This window comes from Gadus chalcogrammus, chromosome 11 (genome assembly GCF_026213295.1).
Source record: "Gadus chalcogrammus isolate NIFS_2021 chromosome 11, NIFS_Gcha_1.0, whole genome shotgun sequence".
NCBI lineage: Eukaryota > Metazoa > Chordata > Actinopteri > Gadiformes > Gadidae > Gadus > Gadus chalcogrammus.
The window spans coordinates 4,057,557-4,084,331 of NC_079422.1; the positions used below are offsets into that span (position 1 = coordinate 4,057,557).

General features: G+C 44.3%; 1 protein-coding gene across 1 annotated transcript in view; it reads left to right on the plus strand.

Annotated features, from left to right (window-relative positions):
• The first annotated feature begins 3,732 nt into the window (after positions 1-3,732).
• Positions 3,733-26,775, plus strand: part of LOC130391818 (phospholipid-transporting ATPase ID-like) — a 43,505-nt gene continuing 20,462 nt past the window's right edge. Inside the window, 16 exon segments of the mRNA XM_056602115.1 lie at positions 3,733-3,973; positions 8,595-8,662; positions 15,536-15,594; positions 15,759-15,872; positions 16,079-16,177; positions 16,334-16,395; positions 16,627-16,699; positions 17,134-17,204; positions 17,505-17,584; positions 21,330-21,488; positions 21,652-21,740; positions 21,950-22,146; positions 25,345-25,465; positions 25,948-26,035; positions 26,201-26,235; positions 26,435-26,594. Coding sequence (XP_056458090.1) covers positions 8,638-8,662; positions 15,536-15,594; positions 15,759-15,872; positions 16,079-16,177; positions 16,334-16,395; positions 16,627-16,699; positions 17,134-17,204; positions 17,505-17,584; positions 21,330-21,488; positions 21,652-21,740; positions 21,950-22,146; positions 25,345-25,465; positions 25,948-26,035; positions 26,201-26,235; positions 26,435-26,594 — 1,432 coding nt within the window. The 5' untranslated portion in view covers positions 3,733-3,973; positions 8,595-8,637.

Consider the following 26,775-nt stretch of genomic DNA (forward strand, 5'->3'; position numbering starts at 1 on the left):
ATTAAAATGAGCCTGTATTGCATTTTCACAAATAGAAAAAAGGTTTCACAAATCTGTAACTATGTTTATTATAATGTATAGCCTCACTGTGATAATCTAGTCCAGATTTGAAGAGTCTAGGTGTAGTATTTTTCAAGCAGGACCGATTTAAAGTGGACCAGCTGCTGAATCGGATGCTGCGAATCGGATGCCAACTTCAGCGTCGTCTCCCACGAGTGGATTAAGGTAGGGTGTCTAGAGCCACGTCTTGCATGGATAGTCACTGTCACCCAGCAAGTGACACCCAACTCCTACATCTCAAAAAGCTACCTCAGACCGCTCACCATTAAAATGCGCGAATCATGGGTAGCTGAAGATCCAGGCCACTTTGCAACAACATCCAGTAGGCTATGTTAAAATTTGCATCAAAAACAACCTGCGTGTTGATGGAATGCACTTTCTTCCTATTGATGAACACGTCCTCGTCTTTTGATGGCGCAATTATTTTTATTTTTTATAAGTTATATATATTTTTTTATAATTTATAATTTTTATAACATTTTATTTCGGGACTAATCGGATTATTCCTGTTAGTCGGGGATGTTATTGCATCGCGCATTAACTCCACAATAAGTTGAATACCCTAACATTTCGTCTCGCAGGCATTTTAAGATTCTTTGTGAATAGGTCTAGTTAGGAGTCCTCTTGAGGACTTTTAAGCTCTCCTAGACTTAGGTGCTACTTTTAGTCCTAAAATACTTTGTGAATTGCTCTTAGTGAAAAAAGTTAGGAGTCCTAAATTTAAGAGTGACACGTCCATTTTTTTTTAGGAGTTACTCCTAAATTCGCCAGTTAGGACCTACTTTTAGCCCTAAGATCCTTTGTGAATACGGCCCCAGAGTAATAAAACGTACCTTGCTCTGCAATCTGCAACCTCACCACTAGATGGCACTTAATCCTACACACTAGCTACTGATCTTTAGCATTGATGTGACCATAGAAGCGCACATCTAGACATATTAGCTCACAATGGAAACCTTGCTGTATTTATTGAACATTGGAGGGCTAAAGGACAGGAATGCTTTTGAATGTAGGCTTTTAATAGCCAGTACTTGAAAAGATGTTCTTAACCTAGGAAAACAAAATATATCTATAGAGGTAATACAAGCTGTTCTGACAATGTGCAGAACTTTGTGTATCTAAGGATAATATAGCTTACAAAGCAGATTTATTAATATCAATGACTTTCATATGCATAATGGGTGGGCTTCAATGATAAAATCATGTAAAAGAATTTGTGTCCTGGGTATGAAATCCTATATAACCAATCAATAGTATGGAGTGTCTTATATTACACATTATATCATGACAATATATAGAATATACATATATATACATATATATATATATATATATATATATATATATATATATATGTATACATACATACATACATACATACATACATACATACATACATACATACATACATACATACATGCATACATACATACATACAAACATACATACATACATACATACAGACATACAGACATACGCACACACATACTACATGCATACATACATGCTACATACATACATACATACATACATACATACATGCTACATACATACATACATACATACATACATACATGCTACATACATACATACATACATACATACATACATACATACATACATACATACATACATACATACATACATACATACATACATGCTACATACATACATACATACATACATACATACATACATACATACATACATACATACATACATACATACATACATACATACATACATACATACATACATACATACATACATACATACATACATACATGCATACATACATAATAATAAAAATAATAATGCATTTTATTTAAAGGGGCCTTTCATGGCTCTCAAGGACACCGTACATTCAAAACAGATCGAAAGATATATGGAAGGATAGATAGATACAGATGGATAGAGAGAGAGAGAGAGAGAGAGAGAGAGAGAGAGAGAGAGAGAGAGAGAGAGAGAGAGAGAGAGAGAGAGAGAGAGAGAGAGAGAGAGAGAGAGGCGGACGGACGGACGGACAGACAGACAGACAGACAGACAGACAGACAGACAGACAGACAGACAGACAGACAGACAGACAGGTACATTGATGGATAAAACCTTTGTCAATCAATTACTGGTTTGACTTTGCGCTGTGCAGCTTTGTCAGCTTTGTTGCTTTATAACAACCAATGGGGCTGCAGGGGGCCTGGCCAGCATTACTGGCCAGGCCAGTAAGGGCCCCTGCAGATCATTGTCATTGAGGATTAGGAACCGTCCCTAATGTTGCTCTATTTTCTGCATCAGGTAAGCTGCCCGGGTTCAAGGTGACCAGGGTTCATGTCAGTCCTGGAGTGTTTCTGGGGTGCCTCCGCGGCCCCCCGTCTCGTCCCTTGGACAGGAGTGGCATTGTTGTGTGTACTCCTTCTAGAGAGAGTGCTCATCCAATCCTGCAACTGGAGACCGCTGGGGCTCTGGCTCTGGGACAAAATGGCTGCCCTGAGAGATCCGTGGCGCTGGGGCCGGTCACCTGATACCCGGGCCAAGGGCAGCCGGCCGCACATCCATGGAGAACAGGATCCACACCAAAGAGAAGACCACAATGCTTAACATTTATTTTCAGATGTGCGTTTGTGTTTAGATTTCTTTGTTACCACTGCCTCCCACAATCATAATCAACCTCAAGATAAACACAGTCTACTTGTGTAATATCTTTCCGGTGCAGGTGCTCAAAGCAATTCCAATGTTTATCATTCTCCCATGATGCACTCTGATGGGGATCAGGAGCAGCTCTTGCGCAAGAACCCTTTCTCTTCCCCTGCCCTCGTCTCTTCCTTCTTAGTGTCGTTATTGTATGCCTATGTCTCGCTGCACTCTCTTAGCAAAGGATGTGCCACTGTCGTACAGTAGGCTCATGTTGTTTGACCAACCCTTGCTGCAAATAACTGTCGTTATCAGTAGCACCCCCAAGGGGGGCCATGTGGGCACGGAAATGGACAGCCTATTTAATTACAAATCGTCTGAGACATGATTCAACAGATAGATAACACATTAAAACAAGACTGCTCCAATAATGTCATGCTAATCAGATAATAGGTAACATTAACTGTAAGGTAAGAAATCAAAGTAGAGCAATCAGTAGATTCCTCCACTCTCATAATGACATAGTTTAAACTAGCCAATACTACAACAGCAAAATATAATTCCTTTAAGTCAGTCATATCTTTTGGTTTTGTCTTGGGCTGTTGGTGTGGTTTGATGCAGCGACATTGACCTGTTAGAAAAGACAGACAGCAGAGGGCGATACAAGACAGAAATCATCCAATTACAACAACCATAGGAGTAGAAACACTCTAATCTACTTTTAGGTTTAAGGTACAGAGTGAGGCAGCATCTCCCTGCGTGCTGTGAGCATCTAGACGGCGGTTTAACGATGACACATGTTTCTGCTAGAATCACTGACTGTGCCTTCAGCCCAGGCACCTCTACATCCACCTTTAAGGAGGGATTTATGTCAATCGAGCTAGGCATTGGTAATTGAGGCACATGCCTATCTACTGTAGCTGATGCGTTGGATGTATGCACACACCGCTCCTTCTCTCCTCCTCCTCCCCTCACCACCTCCTCCTCCTCCTGCCCTCATCCCCTCCTCCTCTCTTCCTCCCCATCTCCTCCCCTCAACCCACACCTCCTCCTCCCCTGCTCCCCGTCCGCTCCTCCTCTCCTCCTCCCCACCTCCCTCCTCCTGCTGAGCGGAACAGAAACGCGCTCACCGCCTCGCTACCCTCCCACCTCTGTGGCCTTACTACAACACACCTCTTATCATCGCCAGGATTCCGAACCACAACCCCGCCAAACTCAACATAGTGAGAAGGACTCAAATTATGTCAACATCTGGATCATCTTCTACTGCACGACTTTAAACAAGGTATGATGTGTTTGATTGTTAAGCGGCACTTAGTGTGCGGCGCCTCGGTTCTTAATTGTGTTCTGAATGGAGCGTCACTTCTTACATAGTGTCAATCACACAAGGACTTAACCATGGATGGTCTAATAGGTCGTGGTGTCTTCATAAAGAGTCTTCATTGTCCATAGCCTTTTCCGCTATGCTGCGCTTTTTTAGAGCTTCCGTTAACCATCAAGAGCTTATTACAACAGATCAACACAATTATAAGATGCATTATTATCATGAAATCCATGGTAAGGATGGTTTGATGATAACCTTGGTCAAGCATTACCAGGTCTTTATTTTAACACGCTACTTCTACAAAAAGAAAAAACGTAGCGACGCTGACCAAACTATACTGCTAGCTACAGGACCACCCTTTTAGTCCCGAATCACGATCGTTACTTCCATACTTCAGTGCATTTTTTTTTTTTACTTTGCAATGTAGGTATACACAGGTATACAACGAATCCTTTGTTTATGCTTATCTGTGTTTTTCATTTGTGATAAAAGTAAATTGGCAACGAAAGTTCAGAAACCACGTTTCCCCAAATTAGGACATGTTTACAAAGGTCTCCACTTTTCTCATGCGTTGTGCTTAATACATTATTAAGAGTTTGAAAAAAGTGCTATGATGAAAGGCAAATCAACTGCAGGATCTATTGGGCTATATAAAGCCTTATACACAAATTAAGTGTTAGAATATACAGTATAGTGTAACAGAGAAGAGAGAATAAACTGGAACTGGGAGAACGTTTGCAATGGGTCGTCAATAGATCGAGAATGCATATAACTTAATATAGGTGTATTATGAAGAGAAGAGAAAGCCAGAATGATGCAAGCAGGGCAATGCACCTGACAGCAGAATAGACAGCGCCAGCCTCTGAAAGATGATCCTCACATAGGCTCACACATAACGAGAGCTGCACTTTCTCTCAGAGGGCTGGGGCTCAGCACCATGTGCATCTTCCCCACTAGGTTACAACTCAGGGAAGATGTATATCCCTGGATACACACACACAAACACACATCCACACACACACACACACACACACACACACACACACACACACACACACACACACACACACACACACACACACACACACACACACACACACACACACACACACACACACACACACACACACACACACACACACACCACACACACACACACAAATATGTACACATAAATGCTTGAATACACACAGTGACAGGCTCCCCCACATACACACACGTCTCTACACTCTAGGGGTCGGCTTAGCTCAGGAGGTAGAGCGGTTTCACTAGTAACAGGACGGTTGCATGTTCGATCCCCGGCTCCTCCTAGCTCAGTGTCGAGGTGTCCCTGAGCAAGACACCTCACCCTAACTGCTCCCGACAAGCTGGCTGTCGCTCTGCGTGGTTGTCTCCGCTGTCGGTTAGTGTGCATTAATCGTTGTAAGTCGCTTTGGATATAAACGTCTGCTAAATGTAAATTTTAATATACACTTTAGTTGACTGGAGAAAACATCTTGTCGGAAAGGTTAAGATTTTGGCAGCCGCGAAGAATCTTCCGGATGGAAGTGCAGTATTAGTGGGTTAAGCAGATGCATTTGAATATTCTTTGTCCAGAACAGACAGTCTGTCCTCGGATGTTAAGTCCCAGAGAAACGGATGAGAGCTCTCTGCTCAACATCATTACCTCATTAGGGCTCTTCCAGCCAGGGGAGATGTGTGTGTGTGTGTGTGTGTGTGTGTGTGTGTGTGTGTGTGTGTGTGTGTGTGTGTGTGTGTGTGTGTGTGTGTGTGTGTGTGTGTGTGTGTGTGTGTGTGTGTGTGTGTGTGTGTGTGTGTGTGTGTGTGTGTGTGTGTGTGTGTGTGTGTTTCTTCTGCATCTGTTTTGGTCTAGTTTCTGTCGAGCAGCTCAGCAAACTGTGACAGTGTTTTCCTCAGAGAATGTCAATTTCCAATGGGTCACTTCCTGGTCTGGAGTTACTGATTGCTTATTTGTTGTCATTGGTAATAGCTGCACAGCAATCTTATTTTTCCAAATTTCCTAATAATGAACAGGTTACATGGGGGCTGTCACTAGTGAGGACCCACTGTACATTGTCTCTCATCATAGTGAACAGGGTATAAGGTGGCTGTCACTAGTGAGGACCCACTGTACGCTGTCTCTCATCGTAGTGGACAGGGTCCTCACCAGTCCTCAATTAAAAAAAAAAATGCAATGTTACGTTAGACTGAACACGATAGTAATCAATAAGATTGTTATTTTAACCAACTAAAAACTGCATGGAACAATGGTACCCATGTAAACAGTGAGGGATTGCTCAACGTCAATACATTTACGGTGTGTGGAACCGACATGGTCACCCCGAGTGGGATACGGATTCATTGGACTGGAGAGTGTGGACAAAAACGAGAGGTGGCAATTCCGTTTGGAAAAATATGTTTTATTTCCTTAAAAAAAAAGTCCAAAAATAAATGAATGTTTCAAAAAGCTTTTAGCAACTTAGCACTTAGCAAAGCATAGCATACTTTAGCATAGCATAGCAAAACTTTAGTACTGGCCTCCCATCAAGCCAGCACCTACCCTCACTCATCCCCAACACAAAATGAGACACCCCTTATATAAGCAAAGGAATTTGTCCCAATTGGACTACTACGGCGTATTTAAAATTCCAACAATCAGTTTCCTGATTAGGGAGCGACAGTGAGAAGGGGTTTCACTTTCTCACATTTCCCAACAGGGTGGCATAACATAAAGTCTGCTGCTCCAAGAGCTTACGCACGGCGGTTAGGTATGACCCCTCCGCCCGATGCTTGGTCCCCACCATTGCCGTCTAATAGCTCTTCCTCCTCCATCTCCAGTAGATCACCTCTGGACAGCCTCTGTTCCATTCTGCGCCAGATTCGACCTCGTCCTCCCTGTCCACCTCTTCCTCGTCGTCCCCCAAAAACGTGGGGTGGCGATTCAGTTTGGAAAAATTAGTGACGTTTTATTTCCTTAAAAAGTCCAAAAATGAAATGATATTTCAAAAAGCATTGAGCAACTTAGCACTTAGCAAAGCATAGCATACTTTTAGCATAGCATAGCAAAACTTACTGGCCTCCCATCAAGCCAGCACCTACCCTCACTCACCCAAACCAAAATGGCCCGTCAAGCCATACATACCACTAACATGGGGGAACATTTCCTGGCCAAGGCTAGATGGACTGACATACTGCCCCCTACTGCAGCATAAGTACAATTCCAAAAATCAGTTTCCTGATTAGTGAGAGACAGTGAGAAGGGAGTTCACTTTCTCACATACGGGTTAATAGTTATTGGGACCTTGTATCATGGTTGATATTTGACATATAGGCCTACATGATCATTGTTGTTTAAATGGCTAAATAATCCCACTACTGAATTTAGGTTACTACAGTTTTAACCATGATAAATATCCTCATCCTTCACAGAGAGTCGAAAGTTGTATCTTCATTTATGTTGAGATCTTGTTATTACAGTTGTAAATTGGTACGGTAAAAGGCCTTCTCACCTTAACCTAATAACATGTATCTTAATGGACGAATCAAAATCAAGATGAGTCGATTTATTGAATTAGTATAACATATTTGATAATAAGAGTGGGTGGAGAGGCAGAAATTCACTTGCAGTCAGCACCTTTTAACTTGCATCACTGATTGACTATACATTTGTTTTTTATTATATTACTGTTTTATAAGATAAGATTGATAGACAGTACTTTATTTATCCTGAATAATATTATTGCGCAATAGTTACAGTACAAAGAGTCACATAGAGAAGAGTAACAGCTGGTGCAATAACAATGACCAATGTCTTCAATGACCAGGATTTACTGACCACGGCCAGGGCTCATGTGCATGTGTATACCCTGTTCACTACGATGAAAGACTCTGTACAGTGGGTCCTCACTAGTGACAGCCCCCATATACCCTGTTCACTACGATGAGAGACAGCGTACAGCGGGTTCTCAGTAGTGACAGCCCCCTTATACCCTGTCAATTATGAGAGACACTGCTACATTTTAACGTTCTGTCATTGTTGTAAAATAGGTCAACCTGATATCAGAAGTGAAAATTAAAGCAGTGTTGCTTTTTAAAGAAAGTATTTAAAGAACACACACATCAACACAACGTTCCAAACGATTGTTTTTCTTTTTTGAACAATGTTGGATATTCCACCAATATTCACCCTCTGAAATACAGAGATGTGACGTGGGGCCCTACAGATGGGACCACCCATCCCCATGTGTCGGAGCATACTGTACCTGCTGCACTCCTCTCTCTAGAGCCATAGTTTGGTCAATCCTTCTAAATAGCAGCCTAACGCAATTTAACCCGGTATTAAACATGCATCAGAATGTTCCCATCGATATAGCATTCAATGTGCAATAAAGCGTAAGTGTGCAAGTGTATCTTGTTGGTTCTACAATAGAGAAAAGCAGGTAAAAGAATAAACTCTGGTGTGGGTGTAACCGACATAGACTGTACAAAGTACAGTGAAACTAACATGTCTTTCTCCTCCCTCCTCCCTCCCTCCTCCCCCCCTCCTCCCTCCCCCCTCCTCCCACCCTCCCCCCTTCCCCAGACAGTCCCATGGGAAATAGCGGAAGATCGGCGGCAGAGTGGAGATGTTCTCAAAGAGGCCTCCTCCGGGTGAGTTGCTCAACACACAACGCACAGAGAACACAGAACACACATAAAACACGGAACACAGCGCACACACAAAACACAGAACTCGCACCGCACACAAACTCACACAACACAACACACAGAAAACACACAGAACACACAACACACAGAAAACACACAACAACACACAAAGCACAGAACACGCACAACACACAACACACACACAACACATACAACACACACAACACATACAACACACACAACACACTCAACGCAGAGTACACGTTGAGGAGTGCGACCGGCCCTCTGTGCCCCATAACTGAGGGTCATTATGTTCTTGAGGACCAAGAGGGACACATGTTTGAGGTAAAACCGTTACTGATTTACTGTAAATATTAGTTTTTATTCTGTACTATTGTGCATTACACCAACCCAAGTCCCTGGGTCCCTAGATATTCTGGTCTGGACACATTGATTTGGCATAAAATATCTTTCTACGCTGCTGAATTTATTCTGCGGGAAAGAGCAATGGAAGGGAGTGTGTTGGGGGGTTTCCACATCTAGCCTTCTCAGTTAAGATTTGTAGAGCATAACTCCTACCGCTCTGTAAAAGTCTTGGAAAGACTGGGATGCTGGAATAAAACTTGAGAGATGGAAGGATAGATAGATGTCTTGATGGATAGAATATTATATGGATTCAAAGATAGATATCTGGATGGATGGAAGGATGGCTGAAAATCTGGGTGGATGTGTCTATGGTAGGATGGATGGATAAACGTCTGCATGGATGTTAGATGTGCTGACCTAACCTCCACAACCCATGGATAAACCTTTAAACATGTTTCAAACAATCATATAATACTGGACTTGGTGGGTTGTTATGGTCGTTTCACACACATATCAACTATTTTCATGCTAGAATATGTGCAGCGGTGTGTGTTTGTGTGTGTGTGTATGTGTGTGTGTGTGTGTGTGTGTGTGTGTGTGTGTGTGTGTGTGTGTGTGTGTGTGTGTGTGTGTGTGTGTGTGTGTGTGTGTGTGTGTGTGTGTGTGTGTGTGTGTGTGTGTGTGTGTTTCATTGTAAATGGGTGTTGTATAGGTTCACAACCTCATATTGACATGTTTGTGTGCGAGTACATGCACCCTGCATGTCTGCCTCTCTTTTGGCGCATGTATGCTAGGGCGCCTGCACTGCGCTCACCACTGCAGTGCTCCTGTCCCATTAAACACATCAGAAACTGAAGTGCTGTTGGAGCCATCTTGGCTCTACGGACCGGTGTACCACCGTTTCCCTGACTCTCCCATGCGCCAAGATGGACACCAGTTTCCTTCTTTCAGTACTAGCTCTCAGAGCCTCGCAGAGGCAGTTGCCATGACAACATGGAAGGCAGCTATCGGGTTACATCGCTAGTGATCCCTGAGTATCTGTAAATACAGAATGCCTAAACATTGGCCAATAACTATGTTATAAATGTGGAGCCCACTAAAGACAAATATTCTGTTACCCACTTTAATGTAAAATACAGGTTTTGACATATGCACATTCACAATATTATTCTAGAGGATGTAATCTTAGACAGCATCTTTGCCAGAGCGTAACAGGAGAGTGGAGCTGCCAGGGGACAGGTTTCTGGGCATTACACAATGACATTGCTACAGGATGACCTCAGCGTTTTAGCAGTGGATGCACGGGACGGGGGCTGCTCGACGGAAAGACGGTGGGAGGGCAGAGTGAGGAGAGAGCAGGAGGGGGAGAGAGAGGGGCGGCTGTGTGGGCTGCTCCACTTCACTGTGGGAATCTGAGAGTACAGAAGCATGTGAGATTCACCTTTGCAGGGAGACGACCACCAGCAGTCGACAAAACCACCTGAGATCTGTGGCTGCGACATCACCATCCGGTTTTGCAGAGCATTAGTTTGTCATGATGACTGTTGCCAGAGACCTCCCTGATAAGTGCTTATCACTGCTTCTGCCTCTTCACCGGAAAAAAACGAAAACAACAACAAGGACTTGATGCAACTCATTTGAGAAAGAGACTAACAGGTATTTCAGTGAAGATTAGGAACTGAGTGATTTCAATGTTTGACCAACATATTTTCATATCATCTCATGTGGAATGACTACCATCCTTATTCCCTCTCCATCTACGTCATCAATCATATTTAATTTCCCCTTCTCAAAGTCACACACTGCCATCTGTCCACTTCATCTGTCTTCCACCGTCACACTCAAGTTTTTTAATGTACAGCAGTTTTCTGTCCTCTGCTTTTAATCTCATCGCACTGTTGGAGGTTTCTTGGTGTCGCAGACGCACTAAAGCCTCATCCTGGCTATCAATGATGTTGCTCCATTAAAATGCACTTGTTAATGTGGCAGTGTCACCAGCCCCTGGTGTACTAGACGTCTGGTTGCTTGTTGTTGATATTCTGTCTGTTGTCCGTGTTAACGTGCGTGGTCAAGTGATTAACAGGGGCTTGCGTTCCCACTAGTATACTAATGGTGGATGTCCTTGTCATGGTTCACTGAGACAGCAATCAATCCTAGCGGCGCCAGCCTAACTTGTTATCTTCCGCAATAATCGTTGTGTTCCCGCGTATCCCTAAATATCACTCTTCATCAAAACGTGTGCATGTGTTTGCGTATTTGTGAGTGCGTGGGTGTATGTGTGTGTGTGTGTCTGTGTGCGTGTGTGCCTCATCTAATTGATTAGGTGAGCCAACGTTTGTAGTCCTTTCCCTGAGACCCCTGCAATACTAATTATAATGTTGGTTGAATACTATACACCAAAGCCGCTATCTGTGTTACTGTTGTCTTCTTTCAGGCCTTTTGTTTGTGTGGAGACAAGGGTATGGACCGAGCTGAGGGCACCTGCTTCCTCCAAACAAGGAGAGCAGCGACTAGCTTTGGACTAGAACATGGTGACATCATCGTTCCTGAGCTAACCCCTCCGCCCCTAAAAGCACAAAATCTGGATTCTGATTACTAAGCTACCGAGAGACAGCATTATGGTATGAAGTACAGTATATTTGTCTTTAAAGGTTGGCACACCTCATCTTAAGTGAAATCCCTCGTTCTCTATCTTTCATAGGCTTCAACTTGATCAGGGTCTGGCTTGCGATACAGTGTCGTCATCGGGACTTTAGTGATGCCCTTGAGTCCAGGAGCGATGGGACCTCGTAAAACGTTAATGGGGAGAATCAGGGCAGCAGGCGAGAGATGGGTTTTGACATGGGAGGTACGGGTCTGGAAACATACCAGCCTGTTTATGTTTTATTCTGACCTGCTCTACCAGTTGTTGACAAGAAAAGCATACTCTAGTTGTGTGTGTGTGTGTGTGCGTGCGTGCGTGCGTGCGTGCGTGCGTGCGTGCGTGCGTGCGTGCGTGCGTGCGGGTGGGTGTGGGTGTGGGTGTGGGTGTGTGTGTGTGTGTGTGTGTGTGTCTTCTGGCACGCGCTTCTTGTCTTTCCCGTGTGTTTTAAATGCAGACTTAGCTTCTGCCAGTAAAAGAGCAGGCAAAGATCTCCCCAAGGCCTGAGAGTCTTAAATAAAACACAGCATAATGATCTTCGAGGCAGTTTGAGAGGTTGCACAAGGACACAAATACACAAAGTCATGCAGAGGAAGCTTTTGAAGAATATATATCATAAGCTTTCTGATGCATTGATAAAAATAGAATGTAATTACTTCTATGAGCCCGTCATCATCTCATAATGCAAGCCTATACGGTTTGGAGGAGAGGGACAGGAAGAGATCATCCGCAGAATCATGTTTGGTCAACAATAACACAATGTGCAGTAGGACACACACTCGCTAAGCCCCTGAATAAGTGCTGTACTTTACCGTGAGACAATTACTAAACAGTTTCTTAAAGTTTGTTATTGTATAGCTTGACCAAAATCTAACTTCTTGTTTTATTTATTTCTCATTAACAACTCAGATGGTGTTTCCTGAACTGTATGTAGGAGGCAAACTGCTATACTACACCAACACACAGCAGAGAGCAGGGACTGAGCTGCATTTCATCTCACCACATTGACCTTCGTACCTACGCTTCTTGTTGTAACCCTCTGAGAAGAAGGGTTTTATTTGTCTTTGTGGGTTGAATACAGCTCTGTTAGTGTGGACAGAAAGAGCTACAAAATGCTGCCTCTATAGGGCCTTAGATCAAGACACAGGAAACCACAGAGGGTGTGTGTGTGTGTTTGCGTAGATATGCCTGTTGGTGTGTCTATGCACGCACATTAGCGTATGTGTTTGTGTGTGGGTGTGTGTGTATGTGTGTGTGTGTGTGTGTGCTTGTGTGTTTTTGTGTTGGTGTGTGTTTTTGTTGGTGTGTGTGTGTGTGTGTTTGTGTGTTGGTGTATGTGCTTTTGTGTGTGTACTTTTGTGTGTGTGTTAGCATTCATATAAATATGTGTATCTGTGTGAGGTACTTTGCAGAAAAAAGGGCAGCCATTTGGTTTTGAAAAGCTCATCAATATTAGAGGAGGAGACGGGCCTCGTGGCAGACTGCTGAGGTGGATAACTCACGTACATCATCAGCACAAACACAGGCCATGCTGGAAACACACAGCACGGGCCGGGGGAGGGAGGAGACCTGATCCAAGCAAAGTGATTTAGTCACAATTACTGTATTGAGAACATACAGCGAGTGTGGTACACTACACTGTAGAGGGGGCTCACCTTTCTGAGAGGATTACTGGGGCAAAGCTAGTGCCAACCAGCAGTGGTTATCATGGCCAAATACAATAAACAAACTTAGTATATGCTACACGTGAACCTCCTAAGATGGCAGAGTTTGATTGTTTCGCTAACTCGGGATATTGGGCAATATCCCATGATTGAGATCTCAAACTCGGGATACCGCCTGACGGTTGTATCGGCACTCTAACAAATAAACCGCTATTAAAAAACATAGAAATCCTGTGCAAAAAGTGTTATCTTGTTTAGTTTTGGAATTTCCACGTGTAGTATATACTATACTACTATACTACACGTGGCTACCTCTGACTCCTTCGGCGAATAATTGTTAAAGGTCCCATGGCATGAAAATTTCACTTTATGAGTTAATTAATATGAGTTCCCCTAGCCTGCCTATGGTCCCCCAGTAGCTAGAAATGGCGTTAGGGGTAAAAACGAGCAATAGGTATCCTGATCCGCCTTTTAAAAATGAAAGCTCAGACACTCCGATTTCGAATTTTGCCTCGTATGTCGTCATAAGGGGCCAGGGCCCCTTTTCTGCTTTGCCCGCCCAGAGAATTTGGCCCACCAATGAGATAATGAGCTACGACTGTTGTACACTTCTTTGTTATTTGGATAACCGTGGTGCCATGGGATGGGGGTGCTTTTGCAGCGGGCAGCGGGGCTCCGGCGGGAGACAATTGCGGTCAACATTGCGGGCAACAATCCCTTTCTCCTCAATGTCGCGGTTCAGTCTACTTCAGATCAAGGTCAAGGTCAAGGTTGCTTTATTCATACCCGTGGGTAAATTTGGTTTGCAGGGCAAGAAAAGGGCGTTCACACACTTAGCATACACAGTAAAAAAAAAAAAAATGACACAACAAAAATACAGAAGACAAGACAGACACGCAGACAAAAATCACAGAGGTGCTCAGTACATCAGAAAGTGCAACAAAGTTATGCACCACTAGTGGCGCTGCAACAATTTATTCATATAGATAATGGCTGCAGGAACAAAACTGTTCCTGTAGAGGTTTGTTCTGCTTTGGGGAACTTTGAGCCTCTGTCTGGAGGGAAGCAGCTGAAATGCACTGTTTAAAGGATGGGTGTTATCACTTTGAACGGATTTCGATAACCTCTGTAACAGTTTGGTGTACAGGGCTTCCATGTTCGGCTGTGGCTCACCAATCAACTTACCGGACCATTTTACAATCTTGTTGAGGGAATTCTTATTTTTTAAAGATATGTTTCCAAACCATGATGCTAAGGAAAATGTTAAAATTGACTCAATAAAAGCACAATAAAACAAAGACATCATGGTCTTGTCTATGTTAAAAGAGGAAAGCTTCCTCAGACAGTGTAGGCGCTGGTGACCCTTCTTGCACACAGCTTCACAATTTAAATCAAAATTGAGGGTAGAATCTATTACTGTCCCAAGATATTTATATGAGGTTACCTGTTCAATGGTCTGACCTTTTATTGTGAGGGCCTCCTGACTGTGAGCCTGCCTTCTAAAATCAATGAACATATCCTTTGTTTTGGACACATTTATCTGAAGATAAGAGTCATCACACCATCTAAGAAAGTCATCTATAACCGGTCCATGGCTGCTCTCCCCACCCCTAAGCAGGCTGACTACTACCGAGTCATCTTGACCCGAGTCAACTTGACCCGCCTCTAAAAAAAGGCATGTTTGTGGAAAGCTTATTGTGGAACTGGCTCGTAGTTGCTGTCATTCTGTGCCACGGCTGAATTTCTTAAACGTCTTCAAATACTGTATTAAGGGCCCACTAATATAAGCATCCATAAAGTAGCATGCCATGGGACCTTTAAATATACATATCCAAAAAAATGTAACCCTGTTTTGCCACCTCGAGTGGTCGGGGCCACGGACTGTAGATGTTTTGGGCTGTTGGTTAAATGTTTTCATTATATATATTATTCATTCTCCTATACAATCATCTTATTATTGTATTCACAATTCACAATAAATATCATTACGTATTGTTGAATCTCCAGCCATAGATAAATAATTGATTTACAGTGGTGACTGTGTGTGTTTGTCTTTATAACCATGTAAATTAATCAATGCAGGGCACTTTTATATTCATGTCCAGGAGTCACTGACTATGCCCCTGCACTGATACATAATGTATGGCGAGGAATAAATATAGGCTTTGTGCTGTCTGGTAGTCTGACCGGTCTGTGTGTTCACAGAGGAGGAGAGAAGGGTGCGGGCCAATGACAGAGAGTACAACGAGAGATTTCAGTATGCGGTGAGTAAGGCCAAAGTATACTACTCTGACTCCGTAATCCGTAAGCATGGATGTCTGGTCTCGATCGCTGTCTGCATGGACTTCTGATTTCAGTTATGATTTTAGCACATGCAGCTTGTGATTACATCTGCTTCCTCTGTCTTTGTCCTCTTACCTCTAATCAGAGTAACTGCATCGTGACATCAAAGTACAACGTCCTGACCTTTCTGCCCGTCAACCTCTTCGAGCAGTTTCAGGAAGTGGCGAATACCTACTTCCTGTTCCTGCTCATCCTGCAGGTAAGGATAGGAAGTTTGCATATCCATAGTGTGTAAGAGAGATGTGAAAGCAATATGTCTAAGACTGTGTGTGTGTGTGTGTGTTTGTTTGTGCGTGTGCGTTTGCATGTGTGTATGTGTGTGTGTGTGTGTGTGTGTGTGTGTGTGTGTGTGTGTGTGTGTGTGTGTGTGTGCGTGCCTGCATGTGTGTGTGTGTGTGTGTGTAGTTGATACCTCAGATATCCTCCCTCCCCTGGTTCACGACCATAGTGCCTTTAGCTCTGGTACTGAGCATCACTGCGGTGAAGGATGCCACAGACGACTATGTGAGTGTGGACACCAACAGAGCCAATAGAGCCACCATGGACACTAATAAACTACAATGGCATGCCATTCAAACACAAAACAAATAGTATGCCTCTGCATATTGTAACACTTCTGAGCCGATTAATGCTTGATAATATCTTAACTGTGTCCCACAGTTTCGACATAAAAGTGACAACCAAGTGAACAACCGTCAGTCTCAGGTCCTCATCCCTGGCTCGTGAGTTGCCTGTAAACAGCTTATTGTTTTCTTATTGTTAGCTTATTTTTTGCTGGTAATTCGATTATTTTTTACTTATTCTTAGCTTGGCTTCTTAATTTCTTCCAATCCTTTATCATGTTAGCAGTTGATTTGTTGCCCCCTCTGTTTCATCGGAGCTGCATGCGCTATTAACGTCAATACTCAATACTCTGCTCATAATTAATGTTCTCTGCTGTTCTGTCTTTTCAGTCTTCAGAACGAAAAGTGGATGAATGTTCGAGTTGGGGATATTATTAAACTGGAAAATAACCAGTTTGTGGCAGTGAGTGTTTTTCATCTTTTAAGTACATCTTTTGAGTACATCTGGCGACTATGATTTATTTATCTCATGCAAACAAATGGTGACAAAACAAATCATGAATCTAATGGAAAACCTCACTATACACTTTTATACAGATGTGCTTCTGTTACAAAAGTACACACATACCACCATCATTTAAAATAGTAATTGAATCAAATCTATAGTCCTTGCTTTGTTAGACGTTGCTAACTACAGCTACAGCTCTAATTAGTTCCTTTTTCCTTCCAAACGACCCTAGCCATAAAAGTGTCATCATGGATTTATAAGTGGCTTCTCACAATACTCACTGTGTCATCAAACTCCCTGCTAACTGGGTGCTAATGTTGTTATGGTTCATCTGGAGGGAGAGATGCTAAAGGATGCTAATAGAGGTTATTGTTGTCTTCTCCCTCCAGGCTGACCTGCTGCTGTTGTCCAGCAGCGAACCTCACGGCCTTTGTTACATTGAGACAGCTGAGCTTGACGGGTCAGCACACACACACACACACACACACACACACACACACACACACACACACACATACTCACAAACACACACACACATACACACACAAACACACACACACACACACACACACACACACACACACACACACACACACACACACACACACACACACACACACACACACACACACACACACACACACACACACACACACACACACACACACACACACACCAGAGCTGAGGACTGCCGCAGTCTGCATTGCCAATGGTTAAACGTCGGCCTGTATGTAGCGTGTTTCTGCTGTGTGTCTTCCAGAGAGACCAACATGAAGGTGCGTCAGTCGGTGCCAGTGACCTCTGCGCTGGGAGACTCAAACAACCTGGCAACGTTCGATGGTGAGACTAAATGGAGGGAGGGTGAATCGGTTTTTTCGGCTGATCCATTATTTTTGTATTTAATTCTGTAGGTTAGCGGTTCCGGTGATGAGCAGAAGGAGGTCAACACTTAAGCGCTCACATATTTTTCCATCCTTGACTATATGCCGATATGTCTCAACAAAACAAATAAACGCACACACAGAAAGGTACATAAAGAAATGTATTTCCCCCTTAAAAAAAAAAACGCATCCACCAACCACTGATAAACACAATGCAGCAGTCTCATATCACATTAAGGCCGCCCACACACACACACACACACACATGTGAACACACATACACTCGCACACACCTGCTTGGTAAAGTGCATTACTTCAGCAAATCAACTCACCCACATTCTGCCACATATCAAGTTCCTAGTCGCTATGTGTGTCAGTGTGTTTGTGTTTGTGTGTGCATGTGTGTGTGCATGTTTGTGTGAATGTGTTAGTGCCTGCATAAGCACTTGCTTGTGTCACAAGCCCAGTTCAGATCAAGGTTTCATAACGAAACTGCTTGCAACTGGCAGCTGCTTGCAAAATAATCAGAAGGTGACGTTGTGAAACGGGACTGTTCCCGTGAAGCCGTACGACGCACTGCAGCCGTAGAGACCGGGTGCTGATGCTGGTGTTATGCCAGGAGTCTGAAGCTGTCGATGCATCGACTCATCCTGATACAAAACACAAATGAATGAATTTCACCTGGAGAGAGACTAAATATTATAGGTAAACTAATAATTTGCTGCGCTTCTTGGCAGCTGGTGGGAAATTGAATTGCAACAGTTGATTTTTAGAATAAGTCTGTCCAACACATAGATTCATATTGAATGCAGAGATCTCGGGACGTGATGTAAAGCTCATCACATACTGTTAACACTGTAAACCTGAACAGAGCTTTTCTCCAGTTCTCCCATGAAGACTCATTCACCAATAAACGCGAATAAAGATTTATTTTGAACATAAGAGAATATTTTGCATGATAAGTCTTTGGCGTGAGCCCACCCCCAAAAGATGGGATATAGCGAAAGAGGGTAATGAAAAATACATACCCACCGTAGAAAAGGGGGCAAGGATCTATACTACTTCTGGAAGATAAAAGGCAAACCCAATGTACAACATATTAAGAGTCAATCATATACAACATAGAACTGTTGAGCTTAAAATACCAACAGTGAGATCAGTGAAAATTTAGAGCACTCTGCAGCTGTTGCTGCAGCGAGCCTCGAATCCTTTCGTATTGTACCACCGACGTGGTCAACGCACTCTTCAGGGTTGCTGCGGCGACCTTGAGTGCTTTCGTGTTGTACCACCAACGTGGTCAATGAACTCACGAGTGCCCGTGTTGTGCCACCGATGTGGTCAACGTACCATGCGTGTTTGATGTTGTGGCACCGACGTGGTCAACACACTCATCGGGGTTGCTGCAGCGAACATTGAGGGCTTTCGTGTTTTGCCACTGACGTGGACAACGAACTCAGGAGGGCCCGTGTTGTGCCACCGACGTGGTCAATGCACTCTGCCGGGGTTGCTGCAGGCTAACCTTGAGTTGTTATAGCCAGATCTTACGCTACAGATTGAGTAACTGATAACCACCACTACCAGTAGTTGCAAACATGTTAAATATACCTTAACCAACGTTGGAGAGCATCGTATGAGCTTGGAGAAAGAAACTTGAGTTTGAACGGATTTATGATTCGTATGTCGTGGAAGACCACCTTCCCAGCCGTTTGATGGATGCGTTCATCTCTTTGACAACCCTCGTTCGGCGGCTGTGGTTGCCGACGCCCCGCATTCGCTGCGGGGCATAGGCCTCTGAATTCCTGAAAACGGAAACGAGAACATTATAGTGACCGGGTATATGTTCAGCATTTAGGATGAAATTGAGAGCAACGGACTGCCATGTTAGATGTCTGAGCAGAGACATAATGGTAGGGCATGTAGATCGCTTTTTATTAATCATTGCCACCACTGCTCGTCATCGCAGAACATGGTCATGCGTTTACGGCGCCATGCTTGACCCCACAGAACGCTAGCAGCCATGATTGGGTAACGTTTGAACACCGCCGACGACTCGGACCAGAGGGCGAATGTGTTTCGGCAAACCATTGCCCTTTGAAAAAAAACCTGAACCCGACCAAGGGAGCCGCATCGGTAAATAGTTCAAGAGAATCGGATGATTCGGGCATGTCATTATAAAAGAAAGATATACCGTTCCAATTAACAAGAAGAAACTACCAGAATCTGAGATCAGACCTGCAGCCTTCGTTGAGGTATATTATTTCGTTCCGTTTTTGGGACAGAATGGGCCAGAGTTAGAAGGCGAGAGATGAACGAGCCTTGCAGTATAATGCGCATGGCAAAATTGAGGTGGCCTAGGAGGGAGAGCATTTCGCGTTTAGTAACTCCAGCAGTCATTTGAAACTAATCAGAAAAAGATCTGATCCTCTGTAGTTTCTCATCAGGGAGGGATGCTGGCATCCTATCGGAGTCTAAGCAAATCCCTAGGAATTCGATTGAGGTTAACTGGGCCTCCGTATTCTCTTCAGATAGGGGATGCCATCATCATCATCAGTTTTTCCCGCTGGGCGCATATCTGGCCTTGGGGCGCTACTGCTGGAGAGTTGGAAGTCTCTGTTCCAGCAGCAGCTGTCGAAGACAGACAGGATGTCTGTCTTCGACATCACGACATCAGTCAGGGTTAGGTACCTTGTCAAGGACACCTCGACACTCAGCTAGAACCAGCAACCTTCCGGTTACCAGCCAACCCGCTCTACCTCCTGAGCTACTGCTGCCCCAATGCTGATTTCACTCAATGCCCGCACAGGATATAAGTATTTTGTCCAATGACAGTGCCATAGTGTCAGTGGTAGCTCATTGCACTGGTGATTTACAGCTGGCTTCGGTTTTGAATGATTAAAATATCAAAGCCAGTCATCTTGCTTGTTGAAGTCCTCAACCTTCGGCACCACCCAAACCCTATACATGAAGATGTGTCCCTCCGCCGCCTTTGCTTCTGCTACTATTTGGACCCACGGCTTGAGCTAAAACCCACACATTACATGTTTGTTTGTTTGTGGTTTTGCCATAAACAAGTCATTATAATGGTGTGGTCAGCTGCCGTATAAATACCCTCATTTTTTTCTAAAAGCACACTATTTTTTACATTTATCTGACACTTTTGTCCAAAGCGTCTTGCAACCATTCATTCTCACATTCACACACCGACGGCGGAGACAACAATGCAGGGTGACAGCCAGCTCGTCAGGAGCAGCTAGGGTGAGGGGACCGAACTAGCAACCTTCCGGTAACCAGTCAACCTGCTCTACCTCCTGAGCTACTGCCGTCCCACACAATGCCTTTTGACACAGTTCATCTTCTGAGACGCAACGCAGCGTCTTCAGATGCCCTGCTGCTTACTGCTCACAGGGCCTCATCCTTTTCTGCACCTACTGCACCCGTAGCGTCTCGTCCTAAACCTCTGATCTGAGCTGGGCTTCAGTGGGCATGTGGTTAACACTATGATACTATGCATCAAGGCCTCAAAGTCCTGGACAGCCTTTTACTTCATTGTGTGTTTGTTTGTGTGTGTGTGTGTGTGTGTGTGTGTGTGTGTGTGTGTGTGTGTGTGTGTGTGTGTGTGTGTGTGTGTGTGTGTGTGTGTGTGTGTGTGTGTGTGTGTGTGTGTGTGTGTGTGTGTGTGTGTGTGTGTGTGTGTGTGTGTGTAGGCGAGGTGGTGTGTGAGCCTCCGAACAACAAGCTGGACCGCTTCTCCGGGACGCTGTACTGGAGGGACTGTAAATGTGTCCTGACCAATCAAAACATGCTGCTGAGAGGCTGCGTCCTGCGCAACACTGAGGCATGCTACGGCCTCGTCATATTCGCTGGTAAGTGTGTGAGTGTGTGTGTGTGTGTGTGAGTGTGTGTGTGTGTGTGTGTGTGTGTGTGTGTGTGTGTGTGTGTGTGTGTGTGTCTGCATGTGTGAGTTTGTGTGTGTATATGTCACACTTTACAGTTTATAAACCCCATTGTTGTGTATTTCTGTGGTAGGACCAGATACTAAGCTGATGCAGAACAGCGGTCGCACCAAGTTTAAACGTACAAGCATCGACTGTCTGATGAACACCCTGGTGCTCTGGGTAGGAAACCCCAAACCTCTCACTTTCATGACTCACATACTATTTTGGTCTGGTAATGTTTGTTTTGAGTATCACTATGATTCACTTAGAATCTAGTTTCACATCTCTAGCACTTCTCGATAAAGGGATTTAATACTGGTTGATAACCAGTGTTAAGAACTTAACCAGTAATAAGAAATATATATAAACCGTGTGTATGTGTACCCTAGATCTTCTGCTTCCTGGTGTGTATGGGCGTGATCCTGGCAGTGGGCAACGCGGTGTGGGAGAAGGAGGTGGGCTCCCTGTTCCAGAGCTACCTCCCCTGGGACCCCCCAGTGGACAACTTCATGTTCTCGGCCTTCCTCTCCTTCTGGTCCTACATCATCATCCTCAACACCGTGGTGCCTATCTCCCTCTACGTCAGGTAGGGAGAGCAAAGGTTTAAAAACTTAAAACGTCTCACCTCTTAAGCTATTGTGAAGACAAAAGCTTTTAAAAAGTATTCTTTGCAGACATTTCCCCAGACATGGTCCTATTGCACTTTGCACTTGCAAAATTCAGTCTAGATCGATATCAGTCACAATTATAATTACCATTTTTCCTTTTCTGGCGCTCGGTCACCCACAGCAGTGCCTGTGTGTTTTCTCTCGAGCAGCTCTAGGCCTGCCACTCAGTTTCATCAAAACGTTGAGTCTGTCCAAAAATGTCAACACCACTGCACATCAATTCATCAATGAAAACGGAACCGCTGTCTTCAGTGCCTCCATGTTTACTTCTGGCCATGCTGAGTTTCACAACTTTGATATTGTTCGCATGCGGGGCGGTTCAGACTGTGTGACCGCTTCACAAACTAGCGTTCAAACTAGTGTTCAAAAGTGTCAAACTTGTTCAAACTAAATGTGAAATGTGACAATTAAGGGAGTATTTTCTTACCCTCTTTGGGGCTAGGGTAAGGGGAGTGTCATAAATATATGGCCCTTTGAGACTGTTCCGGTGATAAGAGCTATAAAAATAGAGTAAAATCGGAGGTGTGTTAACGGACAAGACGAGGGGACCCAAACGCTTGACACAGGGAGGCAGAGATAGAGTGAAAGGAAGTGGGGTTTTTTGGGGCAAGGGGTAAACGACAAGCCGGGGCTAGGCAAGCGATGGTCAGGCAGGCGATGGTTTGTTAACATGCAGGCAGTCAGGCAGGCAAGGGCTCGGCGACAGGCGAGTAGTCACTAGTCAGGCAGTGAGGGTTTGTTAACAGGCAGGCAGTCAGGCAGGCAAGGGTTCAGCGACAGGCGGGTAGTCAGGCAGGCGAGGGTTCAGCGGCAGGCGGGTAGTCAGGCAGGCAGGGGTTTGGAAACAGGTAAGCAGGGTGACCGACGGAGAACTAAAGGAGAGGGAAGAGGGTTACTGAGGGAACAGGGAAAACGGGCAGATGTTAGTTTAACGCTGGTATGACCGATACTGAATGAGGTATAGTAAACGACAAACTGGCATCTGCTGGATGGAGATCCCCGGCTGAAGTAGGGAGTAGAGATTGTAGATTGATGGCACGTGTGTCGGGAGAATGAGGGCCAGTGGCGTCAAGCCGCCACTAGATGGAGGTGTTGGTGGTGGTGACTGTGCACAGGAGGCAGCATAACAAGGTGGGCCTTAAAGGAGCATTTCACCGGTGGAGGCATGAATATGTATTAAAATTGGGTCCTATATGTAGTCGAATAATACAATTAAATTCTAATTTGGTGCCGTCTTGACCGAGAAAAGGCAGAAAGTGACTTTTTGGCGCTTGTGGATTGATGACAACAACTCCCACCATGCACCACGATTTACAGCTTCGCTGGCCACTCCCGCTGATCTAGATCTCCGCCTATCGGACACCTCGCTGTTCCATCTGTGGATGACGCTGTGGATGTTAGGTTCTGCTGGTGAAGTCCCACCCACTGGCGCTGCTCTAATAGGTCTGTAGCGTCAATGGGTCCCACCCCCTATAGAGGGGTGGGACTAGTGCTTGCAGTCTTACGAGAATCCTCCCCTCTTACCCTTCCTATTTACTTCTACGCAAAAATCGTCATATTGCGTCATCTTAAACAGGAAGTGTTGGAGATCGATATGGATCTCTCCAGTCTCTCCAGAAAATAAGGGAATGATGCACGACCATTCAAAATATGAGTGGGTTTCTAACGATACAAAGCCTAATGGAAATGGGTGAAGTTTCCCTTTAAGTCTTGCGTGTGAACGCAGCCTATGACCTGGCATTACTGCTAGTTTGTTAATTTAGTGTTTTGTTCAGCGCTCCCTCATCAGGTAGGATAGGGAACTGCAGATGTGTTCCCTTAGCATTGTTAAGAGGACAGATGTGTTCCTTTAGGGTCGTTATAGAGGACAGATGTGTATAGATGTGTTCCCTTAGCGTTGTTATAGAGGACGGATGTGTTCCCTTAGCGTTGTTAAAGAGGACATATGTGTGCAGATGTGTTCCTTTAGCGATGTTAAAGATGTATGTGTCATCTGCTAAAGGCTTTGATCAAAAGCATCTCAAACTTCATTCAAACTAAATGACACTTGTGTGCCAGACAACTGGGGGAAATTTATCTGCTTCAGCTCAACCTCATCCTAGTTATACTCAACAGAGATAAAAACCTGTTCGGTCATAAGGCTGGGGTCATGGACGTCCCAGAACTTCTTTCCTAAGCATATAAGAGTATAAGCGTTATATTTCCAGTCGAAAATGATGCTCTACGGTGCAGTGATGCAAATAGTGATGCAAATAGATTGTATACAAAATCAATTAATCTAAATCAATTGTGCTAGCCTTAATGGAATAAAGTCCTTTGCTTTGGACATCCTTTCAAGCTGTCATGCAGCATTGCATTATGTTCCAGGCATTTTGAAACTTGCAACTCCTTTTTTTAATGTTTTACTGTGTGAAACCGGGCTTGGACTACAAAAAAAGCATCCATCTATTCTCTTCCTTAACTTTTCCGACTAAACAAGGCTTGAATCCTTGAGCCACTGTTTCGTCTAATGGTGTGTTCCTGAATCCTCAGACGCCAGCCTTCCAAGTCGGAAGTTGGGAAATGTCCCAGCTTTCTTGCGGCATTTCTCGGAGGCACGCCCGCTTTTTGTCTTCATCTCTCGGAATTCTGAGAGTACACCGAGAGCAGTGATGACGCTCTCAGAAAAAATGGCTGCGCCCGAGAAGAGATTTATTTTCTTTGGATTTGTACCACGTTGGTCATTTTAATGTCGATTTGAAATGCTCTTACACACTTGATCACATTGCTTCTTTATTCCGGTCACCAATATATGCATTGCACGGTCTTGCTGTGCATGCAATATAATGTAAAGTTCTATTTTTTCTGGGATGGTTTGCTAAAGAGGCTAATGCAGCTAACAATAAACAACGACTAGCCAATTTCATGACACAATCACAAAGACGAACGGGAACGCTATAAATGCTCCGAGACCGGAAATTACGTCAAAAGTGCAACTCGGAAGGCTGGCGTCAGAGGATTCAGGAACACACTATAACTCCAACTCTTAGCTACTTTTACACCAGCGTTTGACCTTTGACCCTCTTTCTTCCCCACTCCTACGAGCTGATGGAGGTGCTGATGTTGTGTGTTGACAGTGTGGAGGTGATCCGGCTGGGCCACAGCTACTTCATCAACTGGGACCGACAGATGTTCTGCTCTCAGTGCCTCACGGCCGCAGAGGCCAGGACCACCACCCTCAACGAAGAGCTGGGACAGGTGGGCTTCACTGTGTTAGAGGAAGAGCTCTACTAGACCACCTCAGGAGGACAGAGCATCAGGGCCCTAGGATTGTATTACACAATGCTCACACAAATAAGTGTCAATTCTTAAGAAGTTGAATGGGATCTATAGAGCAACTCTATCCGTCGATCTGTCCGTGTGTCTGTCTTTTGTCTTCTATCACCTGTCAATTTTTTTTATTGTTTATACTGTCTTTTTTTTTTCATGACCCCTAGTGCATGACCCCCATTGCATGACCCTCAGTGCATGACCCCCAGTGCATGACCCCCAGTGCACCTTAACAGAGGACGTTTTGTTGAGGACATTTCTGCTGACAAATTTTAGCTCTAGTTCCAAAACACCTGTCATGTCTACAACTAAAAATACACACATATTTCAAGTGAACTTTTATTTTGAGTATATTTTGTGTGCTCATCAACTGTCAATTTATTGTCAATAATATGTATCATTATAATTAGGTGGAATACATCTTCAGTGACAAGACTGGGACTCTCACGCAAAATATAATGAGCTTCAATAAATGTTCCATCAATGGCCAAGTCTATGGTATGTAAACACAGATTTACAACATTTGGCACACACACTCCATCATCATCATCATCATCATCATCATCATCATCATCATCATCATCATCATCATCATCATCATCATCAACATCATCAGGATCATCATGATCATCATATCTAACTATGTCTGTGTTTAACCATCAGGTGAAATAACAGACCCCCTGGAACCTAAGCCAAAGGTGGAACTCCTAAAGTTACTACTCACCAGTAACATGCACCAACTTTACTCTCCAAAGGCACAGCACACGCAAGCTTATCTCATGTGTTTGTGTGTGTGTGTGTGTGTGTGTGTGTGTGTGTGTGTGTGTGTGTGTGTGTGTGTGTGTGTGTGTGTGTGTGTGTGTGTGTGTGTGGGTGTGTCTCTCCTGATCCACCCAGAGACTGGACTTCACAGCCTTCAACCCCCTGGCGGACCCGGAATTCTGCTTCTACGACGCCGGACTGCTGGAGTCGGTGAAAGTGGGCGAGCCACGCACACACGACTTCTTCCGCCTGCTGTCCCTCTGCCACACCGTCATGAGCGAGGAGAAGAGCGAGGGTGAGGAGACTCTGCCGTGACACCCTGAGAGGCTCTTAGACTGCGCTGGAGAGTAGCATTGATGCATGGATGTGTGGATGAATGGATGATTGGAAGTGTTGATAATTGAACAAATGGATTACTGAATGGATGGATGGATGGATGGATGGATGGACAGACGGACGGACGGACGGACGGACGG